This window comes from Netta rufina (genome assembly GCF_964035555.1).
Source record: "Netta rufina genome assembly, chromosome: 8".
In the NCBI taxonomy this organism is placed as follows: domain Eukaryota; kingdom Metazoa; phylum Chordata; class Aves; order Anseriformes; family Anatidae; genus Netta; species Netta rufina.
The window spans coordinates 9,532,970-9,547,311 of NC_140131.1; the positions used below are offsets into that span (position 1 = coordinate 9,532,970).

At 36.9% G+C, this 14,342-nt stretch overlaps 1 protein-coding gene across 7 annotated transcripts in view; it reads right to left on the reverse strand.

Annotated features, from left to right (window-relative positions):
* The window catches only part of MAST2 (microtubule associated serine/threonine kinase 2), a 189,874-nt gene that overhangs the window by 19,956 nt on the left and 155,576 nt on the right, over positions 1–14,342 (reverse strand). For 5 of the 7 annotated variants that reach the window (XR_014618647.1, XM_084290754.1, XM_084290753.1 and 2 more), the window contains 10 exons: positions 12,338–12,470; positions 12,138–12,179; positions 10,163–10,224; positions 9,425–9,510; positions 7,277–7,485; positions 5,561–5,699; positions 4,985–5,117; positions 3,378–3,543; positions 2,249–2,350; positions 384–506 (listed from right to left, as the gene is read on the reverse strand). Coding sequence is in view for 6 of the 7 variants with exons in the window: in XM_084290754.1 (XP_084146880.1) it covers positions 384–506; positions 2,249–2,350; positions 3,378–3,543; positions 4,985–5,117; positions 5,561–5,699; positions 7,277–7,485; positions 9,425–9,510; positions 10,163–10,224; positions 12,138–12,179; positions 12,338–12,470 (1,195 nt within the window). In the remaining variant the exon portion in view is untranslated. The remainder of the gene's footprint in view (positions 1–383; positions 507–2,248; positions 2,351–3,377; positions 3,544–4,984; positions 5,118–5,560; positions 5,700–7,276; positions 7,486–9,424; positions 9,511–10,162; positions 10,225–12,137; positions 12,180–12,337; positions 12,471–14,342) is intronic. The other 2 variants (XM_084290755.1, XM_084290758.1) reach the window with 1 other exon arrangement.

Here is a 14,342-nt window from a genome sequence, read left to right on the forward strand (position 1 = left end):
AAAGAAACATTTATTGGCTGAAAACAGTCACTAGGGAAACATTCCTCCATTCCTCAGAAACTCAAGGAAGTTGGATACACCAAATGCTTTGGAAGACCTGTAATAAACCCAGCATAACAAATACAGCATCTCTCACTGCAGGGTCGAGGCTGGCAAGTCCACAGGCACCAGTGAAAGGCCAATTGACTTTAACAGACACATTTTTTTCATTTAAAATTCATTTGCTTTCAAAGAAACCTTATTTGGCATTCAACAGAAACTTTTAAAAGGAATTTCCATCAAGCGTTCTATTCAATTTCTAACAATGACTTATCTTTGACAACTTCAGAAATGAAGTACACACAAAAAACACAATGCAGTTTATGCCTCATCTTCAGTCTTACTGTCAAAATAGCTTGTGTCATCCTCAGATTCCAACTGTGGGATGAATTCAGCTTTCTGCCGAAGTAATCCATTCCAGTCCAAATCTTTAAAGAACCGATGCTGTTTCACTTCAAAGGCACTACCTGAAATAAGCATCATTTATTGCAGAATATTTCTTTCAGTGTTTGCATTAACAAGAAAAACAAACCCTAAAAATATCAAGAGTTTATACGAATGTACCCAAGTACATTTAAATCATGCTTTTTCCAGGAATTTTGAAAAACAACTCATCCTTTTACCAAAGTGGTGATATAGGACAAAATCTGAACAAGATTTACTCCTTCCTACCTCTTCTTCATCTTTAATGACAACACATGACTAAACTGGCTAGAAGACAGCATCTGCTATTATATTCCACAGCAAATTGCAAGATTAAGAAATAATTAACATCTTAATTTAAAATTTCCAAATTCTAAATTCCAATTCTAAATTTAGTTCATAGCTAAATAGAGAGCAAACTAAAAAAGGTACTCAGCACGTGAGTAGCTCCACTTTCATGAATAAACTCATCCATTTGTTTAAATCAAGGTAGAGGCTTACATACCTTCCTGAATTAGGATCTTTTAACTAATATCTTATGAGTTAACAACCTCCTGGGTACCCAGAAGGAAAAACTAAGGATTATCTGTCTACTAGCAAGTGGGATTTTTTTTCAGATGAAATTAATATTCATAAAAGATGTTACTGTCATTATAATAATAATAAAAAAAGAGCATAGCAGAGGAAAAGAGATAAAAGGTTTGCTGAGTGCCCGTGGCAGTAAGAGACACCAAGTGGAACAGCAGTCTCAGCATTATAGGTACATAAGGAATCAAAAAATCCGTCCATCAATTCATTTGATAAGGCAAGAAACTCTACCTCTTTTCCATGACAGCAACACCTTTCAAGTACATGGATTTGAGACAGAAAAGAAACGTGAAAATCTGATTATATTATTAATTTATGTTCCATTGATCACCCTCATATGTACATATGTTGTTTGCTAAATACATGTTTTTGGAGATTGTTATAGATTTAGTTTTATTTTTTTCCTTTTTTTTTTTATTTTTTTCCTTTTTATCCTTTTTTTTATTATTTTTATTTTTATCCTTATCAATTTAAAATCCAAATTTAAATCAAGCAAATGATATCTATGAAACAGACAACCAGTCCTGTGAAGCCACACCGTTGGAAAAATTACTTTAAAACAGGAAGGCAGCTAAAGATTATTCTGTTGTGTTATTTATTTATTTATTTATTTATTACTATCAGGAAATGAGAAGTGTTGGCTCGTAAAACTCTAAATCTGACATTGTAATACAAAAAAAAAAAGGCATACACATCTGACTTTGCCAAAGAGACTGTATCAAGACTTTGTTGTATGTTTGGAGAATTCTACAGTACAGGTCTCTATGAATGGGAAAGTTTTCATTTATTTTATTATACCAATGAGTTCACTTCATTGTAGGGGACTAAGACCATAGTTGAAGGGAATTGAAAAGAAATCTGATTATACACTTGTCAAATCAAGGCATAACCCTCAAGCCTTAAATAGAATAGCACAAATTTGAGAAGTTGTTGCATACCTGATTGTGTCTCTTTTTTGTTTTCCAAACAAAACAGCAATATCTTTCTGACCCACGTGCAGTCTATACTAATTTTCAGAGCTTCATCAAACCCAGCATAAACATTTTCTCAGCTCTAGACCAACATTTTTCAACATGGATTGGTGTGTCTTACAGTAAAGTAGCTTCTTTTACTGCTTCAGGCTAGTACTTTGCCTCATAGGCAAGGTAGCTTCTTTTACTGCTTCTGGCTAGTAGTTTCCTATCCACAAAGGTCCTACCTGTTCCCATTCTTTCCAGAGGATTTTGGCGAAGAAGCTTAGAAATGAGATCCTGGGCATCCGGTGGCAGTGCATCATCACCTTCTGGCCAGGCAATTTCATCTGGGGACAAAAAAAAGACTTGACATTTTCTACCTGCTTCACAACCAATTTGAATAACCATTCACATTCCTACACTGTAAAATGCAGTGCTCAGTTCTTCCCCAGAATTGCAAATACCTTAAATTCAGCAGCTTGCATACTTAATATAATTCAAGCATTGACATTTTCCAAAATGCATAAAATTCAGCCTCAGCTAGAGCTGCTGTCAATCCAAGCACTGCTTGCGGAGGAAAAAAAAAAAGCATTAAGAACTCTATTAATAAAGTCTGAAATTGGACTTCCATGAGAATCCATAAACAATGACACTGACAATACTGTGGCTGTATCTTGCGCCCGCACATTCCACGTTATTTATACTTGGAACAATTCACAGGTAAGCATTTCATGCATCGAATTTTGTTCTTCACTGAAATCTGCTTTTTGCTAGGGATATTTGCCAAATGTGTTAAAAATTTACTGTTTCAGAAAGCATTCCCAACAGGAAATGTTTTCACTAGCATATTCATTGAGAGAACACAAAGCAATTGTTCGTCCAGCTCCAAGCAGGAGTTTTAAAAATCCACAAGACATAAAGGTACCGAGTACAATGGCATCAATTCGTTTTGCTTAGAATTTCCTTTTTACTTCATTTCTACAGCAATTACTAATTGGCTGACATTTACACCTACAGAAGAAACAACCAAAATCAGAGTGAATTAGACTAGTTGGCAGCTGCTCCATTCATATTCTCCATCATTTAAGTTAAAAGAGAACAGAAAAAAATCCTCAAATATTCTTCCCCAGTCCTACAGGGACTTGCATAACTCTCATGCCATGCGTACTGGCAGAACTATCTAACAAGATAGTACTCAACAACTTTCAATAGCCTGAATCAGATGAATGCTACTTAAAAACCTAAAAATTTAGAAAGAAAGAAACATTGCCTTATATCTAGCCTATCTTGAGTAAACTACAGATCCTCAATACTTTTAAAGTTTTACTTCACTGCACACTTTGAAACCCCTTGAGGACCAGAACAGAAACATACCACTGATCACTTGTCCAAACAGCTCTTCAGGTGTGTCACCAAAGAAAGGAACACAGCCAACTAGAAACTCATACAGGATAACGCCCATGGCCCACCAATCCACGGGCTTCCCATAACCCTGGCGCAGGATCACTTCTGGCGCAATGTATTCTGGAGTCCCACAGACCTGGAGAGAAACACACAAGAAAGCAGTCAGCCTACAGAGTGCCAAATTCACATCAAAGTTGATTTCAGTGCATGTGTTAGGTTGTTTTTTTTTTCTTTTTCTTTTTTTTTTTTTCATTTGATTTGTTTTAATCTCAGAGCTTTGAAAGAAACTTAATGTTTTGTCATAATCACTCTAGACTGTAAATTATTTCCATGTAGCGAGAGTCTGTATAGGGAACATATCACCTGCACAGGAATTATATCATATACTGTGAAATGTTCCTAGTGTGGACATGCCAGCTAAGTCATTCTCTTGTACACTAAGACATATGGGAAAAATGCAGATTCTGTCTGAATATGTCTGTCTGCCTGATGGATTTCTACTGGCACAGCTACAGCTATCAAGGACTGAATCCTGACAAAACTCTTACATCTCTGCACTAGCACAATTAGCAACCTAGTATGATGACACACTTCAGCATTTAAACTTGAGATGTACAGCAGGCACAGACAACAGCTGAGGATGACATGTTGGAAGAATTAAGTTCTCTTGGGCTTGGAAGCAACAACAATAACAAAGTAGCTGTAAAAAATATAATGCTGCAAAATGCAAGACCATGATCTAGTGACCAAGGAGAGCTCCTGCTACAAAAAAATGTTATGACTCAGAAGCAAAGGAAGATACAATCCCTTGTGTGTTCTTAGTTTACCATAGGATGATTACAAATTAACACTTGGCACAGCTAAAAAAGAAAATTCAGCTGCAATCCTAAGTATTTTCAGAAGAGATAAGGATTTTATAATCCCATTATACATGGCACTTGTAAGCCTGTATCCAGAATACAGTATATAGTTCCTGTCAACTATGCCCAGGAAAAATCATCTCAAGCTGAAACAGGTGCATGAAAGAGCTATTAATTCATCAAAGGAAAATTTATCTCATTACCTAAAAGAACATAACTGGTCAAGCCTAGCAAAATGAAGACTAAAGAGGAAAGTAACCTTTAGGAAATACCATGATGAGGAAAATCAATGTTTAAGCCATCATATGAAATTATAAGAAAAATATTGGAACTTGCCATGAACTTTCTAAACACCAGAAGGGGGAGACTGTGGAACAACCTTCCAGAAAAAGCAGCGTTACATCCCTAAAAAAACTGTTCCTGCCTGCACTGAGGCCCAGGACACCTTTGATATCCTGAACTAAGAGCTCAAGTGCATCACTTTAAAATGAGAAACCGAAAAATAGAAAACAAAACAAAACAAAACAAACAAAAACCAACCAAACAAAAAAGCAGAAATTTGTGTGCAAGTACGAGAATGGACTCCTATCTTTTCCTCTGATTATAAAGCACACAGCACAGCATCAAGGTAGACAGGGAGTGCTACAAACTGATTCAAACCCAAGACAGAATCCTGCACTGGATCCCACACCAACAGACAAAATTATCCAAGCTTACCTGCTTGTCCAGAAATTCCCTGGTATCCTTCTCAATATGTCCCTCATAAAGATTAGTTGTAAGACTCATTAACCCAATTTTAGACAGTCCAAAGTCTGTAAGTTTAATGTGACCCATGGAAGTTATCAGGAGACTAGAAGAAAGAGGAGAAGCAAAATAATGCAACACTCAATTGTTTCCCAAAAGGAATTAAAAAAAAAAAAAAAAAAAAAAAAGGAAGAATACAAGATAATGCTAAGCACATTCTCAGCATTACAGCTCCATCAAACACCTGGAAGGAACCTCCCATGCAACTGAACCTCACAGAGCTGCTAAGGCTGCAAGAAATCAGACTGCCTTCTGCCATATTTCACCAATGCAGCAATAGCTTCAAGATAATATTTGAAAATGTTCTTCCTACTCTTTCTCAGTGCCTGTCTGGTTCTGTACATCAGTAGTAAATCCCTAAAACTTCCTGTATGTTAGATGCCATAAAAATCTCTACCATCTCTAACTCATCTACCATCTCCTACCCATGTAGAGAGCCTCCAAAGAACTGTCTCTCTTCCTCTAGCTTCTGAAGAGCTGAAGACTTACTTATCAGGTTTTAGGTCACGGTGAACGATCCCGTAATTGTGTAGGTACTCCAATGCTAGAACAGTCTCAGCAAAATACATCCTTGCCATGTCAACAGGTAGGGCACCAATGTTCTTGAGAAGTGTAGCACAATCACCTCCTAGAAAAAAGTTGCAAATATGGCACAGTGAAATAGCAAATTCCAGTAACAAAGGAGAACAGCTACAGGACTACAATAATAGATGATCAGAGCAAATTTCCTAAAGGCTTTGTATCTCAACCGTGTTACCCCAAATTCTAAAACTGTCTCTCAACTCTGTCTTGAGCTTCAAATAAATATTAAAATCTTAGGAAAACTGAGATGCAGGTATGCTTGGTATGCTTTTTCTCTTCCAAAATGGCACAACACAACAAACACCACCAAGTGCTGAACAGCTGAAAAAATAAACAGATTGAAGAGTAGAACCGAGATTCCTCTGGCCTCATCTTTATTATCAGTAAAACCCATCAGGATAAACCTTCTCTCCAGTGCATTTCTGTTAATTTCTTTATGGCTCAGGAAAGCAAGAAATATTTAGCTTAACAATTGTGCAGATGCCATTTCTAAACTGTAAGCAAACCTTGAGGGAACGACTGTTCATGACCATTTCGCGTCTGTATAAATTTCTTTGCTTTCCACCACTGTGACAGATACTACTTCCACCACTGTGACAGATACTTCTTAAAGTAGTAAGCAAATACTAAGAGTACTACCTGGCTCTTCCCACACATAGAGAAGCAGCCACATCATTGGACACAATGGTACCCATGAAAGTAAGTTTGTGGGTCCTCAATTCAAGTTTCTGAAGGAATACTGCCCACACATTTCATTCAACCTTCATCTCTACTTGCAAACAGGAATTTATTTTTTTTTAATGTCAACACATCTGTTGTCATTACATTAATTTATTTGAAAGAGCACTAATACAGTAACTATAAGTTTGCTTCCCACAAACATTCAGTCAAGCAAGCCAGGCATAAGAAATTAGTTCTATTCACCAGAGGAAATATATCACTTGCGATAAAAATTAAAAATAAAAATTAAAATAACTAAAAAATAATAAAATAAATCAAAACAAGTCAAATCAGATCAAATAAAATCCAGTGAGTAAGGAAAAAAAGCAAACAACAAAACAGCACAGTATTTTTAAAAGGCTGGTAAGGAACAAAGACTGTGTCGCTTGGTGATGTTTCTTAACTACCTTTCTCTAATGCCAAGCGAGCGTGCAATGAATCTTGCCATGCCAACCCATAGCAGAGCAGGAGGATGTCTTTCCAATGAGGACTGGAAGGTTCATGATGACTTCTGACCCCTCCAACTTTTCTACATGTGGCTTTATGTTTCCTCATCTCCACTGCAATCATGCTGTGTTAGTCACAGGGATTCACAAGAGGAGTATCTCTTTATACAAAGCCGTACTAGGGGCAGAATGACTCACATTTCTCCAGCTCAGCCCAAGCAGTCCATACACTCCTCCCTAAAAGGGCATCATGATCTCCCCTGCTGCTGCAGGGCTGACTGACCTCATTTGACACGAAGAAAGAAATAGTGCACACAATATGTTCTTCCTCTTTATTGCATTCACAGCAGCGTGCTGATCAATGTACACATCTTATAAGCCACTTAGAAGCTGCATCCTTTATAATGAGACTCATTACGTGTACGTGCTTTGCAGGTGTAGATGATGACAAACATACCTTCCACGTACTCCATAACCATGCACAGATGGCGCTTGGTCTCAAAGGAGCAGAACATGCTGACTACAAAGGGGTTCTCAGCAAATGTTAAGATATCTCTCTCGACAAAAGCCTGCTGGATCTGGTTTCTCAAAATTAGGTTCTGTTTGTTGATCTTCTTCATGGCAAAACGTTGACGGGTGGTCTTGTGTCGCACCAAATACACCGCTCTAGAAAAGCACATACCAAGAGCAAAAGTTCCATTTTCAGTTTGAACTATTTAAAAAGCAAAAAACAAACAGTGGATGGTAACTACTTTGAGTGGATCCTGATAGACATATCGGTGACTACAACATCCCATCTCATTGCCAAACTCCCTCAAAAAGAAGGAGACCTATCATGCTTCCTTCCAAAGCTACTCCACCTTTTTGAATTCAGGAGCATTTTTGTTGATGTGACTAACAAGGAGATAATTCAGGCACAAATGCCACAAACTTCTTTTGCAAGGCTTGTATTTTTCAATACTACAGTCACTATTTCACTAAAAAACATCCAAAATATATGAAATCAGCATGATTTCTTTCCAAGCTCCATAAAGTTAATTTGATGCAGCACTGTCACGAGGGATTTCCTTCAGTATCTCTTACATTTCTATCATTTGCAGATCATTAGATTCCTGCACATTAGTAACACAGTTTGCAAATGAAATTTTCATCCGGTTTGCCTGCCTTTCTGAATCAATGCTTGCTTCCTTCTCTCTGGAGTATATTGCATTTAACATGGTATTGTGTCTCACAAGCAGCTGACTGTAAAATACACCCAAATATAAAGACAGGAATGAGTAACAGCAGAACTACAATCTCTCCCCACATTTTACAGTTATTTTTAAATCATGGGGGCAGTGCAGAAATGTGACTAAAATATAAAAAGCTTCTTGCCTAACAATACAGTGCTTCAACCTGCTCCATTGTGTCTTCACAGACTAAAAAAATACACCTACACTTTTTCCACATTTTAAAATAAAAACCAAGTTGCTGTTAACTAAGCACCCACTTCTACAAAACACTCAAGCACACACTTGCTTAGGTTTTGATGTTATGACCTACTGAATCACTATTCATAGTTATGGCCTAATCAAAATCACTCGTAATGATTTATGAACTGCAAAGAGTTCAGGAATCGTCTTTAAAATTCAGGATACGTTTGGATGATCAGTTAAAATTTTAACTGACCAGCTTCATTCTGTATTCTTCAATGAATAAAATCTAATAGCACTCTTACTTTATTACTTCTCACATTTGCCCCTATAAAATTTTAGCATTTATTTTGGTATTTCAAGTGCTCACAAACAGCCACGTAACATATACAATCTGAACACACGGAAGAATGCAAAATTATAAACAACTTATTTTCTCAACATTCCTGCTGCTTGAATGAGTCATCAAAAACATTTGCAACTACAGAATTTTACCCTCACTCAGTTAGGTAGCCTTTATACAAACAGAAATCACAGGACTTAAAACACTCCGCATGAAAGGAAATGCAGGTAGGGTGCCTTGATATACAATAAAGAAAGGGGTACCAAATAATTTTGTCAGACTCAAAGCAAACTATTGTTTAGGAAATTCCACAATCAACTAAGTGACGATATTTCTTCTAGAAACAATGTTTTGGGAAATCATTTTTGTCATCTCAAGCCAAGGTACTGAAGTGTCTATATTTTACCTACCTACCACAAAAAATGCTGCAGAAATAATTACTGCAAAGAACAGATTTGAGGCCACATCTTGGAAGGGCTTCAGCAAATTTGTGCCACAAAGGGATTAGGAATACAATATTCTGAAAGCTTTAACATGGGGCAATTTATTTTTACAAGCAACCTATAATCTGGAAGCTGTGTGCCAGTTCGGCACAACGTTAAGACCTTCACAGTCAGGAAGTACTTCCAGGTACAAGGGGTACTGCCTAAGAAATCCCGAGAACATAAAAGAAATGGCATCTGTCACAAGAATGCAGAAGACATCACAAGTATGGAACCAAGACCTAGGCAAAATTCTTTATACTTTGGACCCAACAGAAAAGAGTCATTTGTCTAAACTTTGTAATAACCCTTTACTGGGTAGAATGATAATAGTATTTTCTTTTAAAGCAAAGCCTAAAAAGCCTTACCCATAAGCACCATTACTGATCAGTTTAATAGTTTCAAATTCTTCTTCAGATGGAGTTTTCTTTGACTGGACAGAGGCTCCACGGCTCTGGGGAAAGAAGATCCCAAAAAAAGGAAACTGAGAACAGAAGCAACTTCGTTCTATACTTCAACTCTTTTGTCCTTTTCTTCTTTAAGCAGCATTTACCCAAACACAAACGATTTCTAAAGCTCTGGAGTCCTCAGTTTCAGGATAATCATCTGTATCCCTAGCAGCCTTGCAGATTTCCTCTGCAAGTATTAGCACAGAAAATCATTGGAACTATAAGATTCAGACCTTTCCATAACATTACATTTTTAAAATACCAATAAACTAAAAAACCAGGGATCTTTGAAACCTACTGAGTTATATAGCTACATTTTTCCAACAGTTGTAACTAAATTCATTTCTTTTCAATTCCCATCATGTTTTACATATGCAAATATGAAGAGTTTCTCCAAACAATTGTTGTTTGCAACTCCAAAGAAACACCGACAAAATTTGATGATAAACGTCTGTTTGCATCTTTTATGCATTTCACCTCCACAGGAGAAATTTGCACATTGTTATGAGTGCATACTTTAGTGCTTTTGAATGTCAGTGCTTTTTTTTTTTTTTTAAATTAAAATTCCACTGCGTTATAATTAATTCTTTATTGTAGACTACTTCTTTCCAGAGGAAAAAAAATGTGCTAGACAGTATGAGTGTATTACTGCTTTACCTCGACTGAATCATCTGTCTCAGGAGTGTCTGGGCTGTCATAGCTATTCAGCTGGGCCATTTCTGAAAAGAAAGGGGAGAGATTACTCCTAATGATCTCAATCAAACACTATTCTCTTTGTTTGTACAAGACAAACAGGATTTTAAGAGGTGCTTGTAGATTATGAAGGACATAGTTCCCCCCTGTAAAAAGTCACCCCAATTATACAGCACTAACCTTTAACATCTTGGAAATTGTAAGCAGTATTTTATATAAAGATTAATATAATTAATTGTCCTAATCTCAGCATCACTTATTCTAGATGGTTTCTACAATACATAAAAGCAACAAATGTAAGTTTAAGGAAACTGCCAGCTAGTTAATGTTAAAACCTACTCCATGCATAAAGATGGTGGCACCTCTGTACTCCAGAAAAGAAAAAGAATTGCATTTCAAACAACCTCTCCCCATGAAATGTGTACGATTTTGCAAAATGCTGAGCAGGAGCAAACTGTGAGAAATTCAGTTAGTTTAGGCTACTCAGCTGTCTTAGGAGATGCTCTAAACTTTGCAGAACCAAATCCTACATTAACCACTAGTCTCTGAACAGACATCATTGACATTTCTGGGTGCCCTCCTTACAGAAAGGAAATAAGGCACCTTGACATCTCCACACATTTCTAAAGAAAATTTGACTTTAGTAAGGGGAATTAGTGATGGAAAGGTTCTCTCCCATGACAGGGATCAAAGGAAAATTTCCCTTTAATGTCAGATTTCAACAAATGCTATTAAATTGCATTTAGCAATCTTTGGTAGAAATTTTCCCGAAGAGCTCTTCACTTGAAGTCAACCTGTCACTGTCATTCGAGTAAACACCGTAGAAGTTAAACTAGTCCTATCCAGACTACTAATTTATGGTAAAATTATGCTCTCTAGGGAAAACAAAAAGTACAGTTCAATCACTGAAATATTCTGCAGCAATCTCCAATCTCTGTCACACTTTCTATTGTTGCTGAGCAAGCCATGCATGCTTGTAAAACTTGTCATAGGGGAAGAGAGTAAGCTAGCAGAGTGCCAGACAAAAATATTAACTCACAAATTCCAAAGTCAGGATCTTCTGGGGCTCTGTACACTTACAGTATATTCATTTTACTATATATAATTCTGGGACCTAGCAGAAAAGCTGCTACTTTCTTCGAAACATTACTCATAGAGTGTCTAAAAAGCAATGTAATTACATAGACCTTATTGAACTTTGTAACAGGTAGAAAGCAAATGTTTATGACCCCTTAAAAATGTATCAAATGTTTAAGTGCAATATCCTACATTCCTAAAAACCATAAAGTGTAAAATAAATCCTCTTCATCACAAACTAGATCTTCTCTGAGTATAAACTTGTGTTAATTATCATAAACTGTCTGGAAAAATATCTTTTGGGAGCAGAAATAAAAACTTTTATATCCAAGTGAACTACTCATTAACTGACATTATGTTTATAGTGCATCTACTTTAGAAAATTGAAAATATATGCACTCTTCACTGAATCATGCATCAATATTGCTGCTATTTTCACATGAAGTGCTCAGTTATCAGGCAGTACAACAAGGCACTCCTCCTCCTACTCTGATGACATACTGTGCTGGTTATAATTCACTCTTTTTTGGTTTCACTGCTATGCAAGATGTAAAAATACAAGTATCTCCACTTAAAAAAAAATCATACTAGTCCTGGTTCATGGTCCTGACAATGGAAAGTCACAACTTTTCCCAGTGAGGCCAACAAATGGGATGACCAAATCCTTTCCAACCAACCCACCAGTAGTCGGTCAGGCAGTGGCTGGACAGAAATAACAAGTGAACTTACTTTTACTGCCCAGGAGCACAGAGAAAGCAGTTAAACCATAAAGCCATTTTCTAACATTTTTTCAGCTATAATACAGGGAGACATTATTAACACCATAAGTAAAGAACTGTCACTGTTGATGTGTGATCCTTACCCCAGCAATGCTCCTTTGAGACAAGGGGCTGGAAAAGACAATCTAGAATTTGACAACAAAAAGGAAGATAAGGACAAATGGCTTAAAAATTAAACCAATAAAATAAAAGCTTCCTTTAGCTATGTAGTGGCCAGGAGTTAGTATCTAGAGATTTGGTTATCCTTTCAGTAGTTTGGAGAGTACAAAACATGAGTTCTCACCCTCCAGGGGATCCCTGGTAAGTCCCAGCTGGCTGATAATGTAACGAGGAATGTCACATTTAATTCCTTGCCCTTCCTTGGCATGGCCTTCTGCAGCTTCTAACAAATGGTAGAACTCCTCAGGATCAAACTCCTGCAGAAAGGTAGAGAGAAAGGGGAGGGGGTGGAGGGTGGGGTGTAAATGATTCAGCTTTACAGATATGAAAGGTTTCTCTGACATATTGGAGAGAAAGAGCATGGCTTGAATCATCTGGATTCCTCAGAAACGTCCAAAACTAATTCTGGGTTGAGCAGCAATGCTAAACATTTATAGTACAACAAGCAAGTCAATGCATTCCAACCTGATCTGCAAAAATGCTATGCCTTTACAGCCTGGTGGACATCCACTGGCTTAGATTTGCTATTCAAAACATGACAAGGATTGCAGGAATTTTATGAACCAAAACCAGACTATCATATAATGAGGTCATAAAAATGCAAACATTAACCTGGACCCACCTCCTAATTTTGTCTCTGAGCTGTGCTATGAAAGGTGATGAGGACTGAGGTGCCTTCTTCTGCTGCCTCTGTCTGACAGAGGAGTTAAGCCAATACGAACCTCTCCTGCTTTCAAATATCACTTCTGATCAAACCATTCACCTGTCTTAATAACCTTAATTCTGCCCTACAAACTTTATTATTTGCCAGCAATGAGCAAGACTCTTCAAAAATTTTCTAGTGAAATGTGAGGGAAAAAAGGGAAGCAGCAAAGGTTATCAGAAAAGAATGGATGTGAGTATGGTCAGTGGTATGAGAGAAAAGAGGGTACAGAACTGTGAACAAGAAAAAAAAAGTTAGGGAAAATGATGATGTAAAGATATGCAAATGGCTAGAGAAACAGAGAAGATGCTTTTTCTTGATTACTCTAAGCAATGCTACTTTGATACATCCATCAACCAAAGACAGTAACAATGCAAGAAACAAAGTTCTCTTCTAACTTGTCTGGAAAAGAATTCGTCAACTATCTGAGAGCTGCCAGACAGCAGGGATCACAGAGGACCATGGGAGAGATGTGATCAACAGGACTGTAATATAATTTAGAGAGCAAGGCGAGAGGGAAGGTGGAGTCAGGGAAGGATTTTTCAAGATACAGCTGTAGGGCATTCATTGGTGAGTAAAGGACAGAAGAAAATAAATGTCTGGTGACAAAAAAAAATGAAGCGTACAAAAATAAATTCTACTTCTGCCTTCTTTGTAGTAGATTTATTTTATTATCTGTGTACCGTTTTACTTAAAAGGAGAAGAATGGTCCCTACTAAGGGGGGAGAAGTGCTATCAAAAATAATATTGAAAAAAAAAACAAACAACCAATTACATACTTTTCCCAAAAGATGGTTTCAATGATGTACAAAACACGCAATTTTCTTTAAGCCCCAGAGACTCATTCCATAAACAAACATTTCACTGTCCAACATGTAACACAAAGACTGAAGCCAAGTAACTGAAGTTTTAAATAATTACATGCCTTCAATCCCATCACAACCATCACATCCATCCCAACCACTGCCTAAATGGTGAGTCATTTCATTTAAAAGGCAGAAGTAAGAACGAGCTGTGTTACTGAAGTTAACGTTGAGTAAATCTTAGAACATTTGTCTATAAATTCATAAACAATGAAGTTAAATGTTAGATTATCAAAAGTTATGCTACAAAATAAAAATAAAATGTAGTTCACAAGCTATTTAAATGGTAGACTATCCATTGCTATAGTTGTTGCTCTTTTATAGGATGAAAGGAACATTCATGCTTAAGTCTTCACATCAGCAGAATTACATATATGGAAAAAATTGCTAGAAAGCCAATAAAGCTTAAAAAAATGGAAAAACTAATACATAAAGCCAAACATGATCTTTACACTTTAAAGACCAGCCAGTGCATTTTCAAGGTTGTCACTACATGCTTTGGAGCTTATTACTCAAATCTCAATGACTTTACTGCTCTCCTGCATTTTGCAGAACATGGGGTG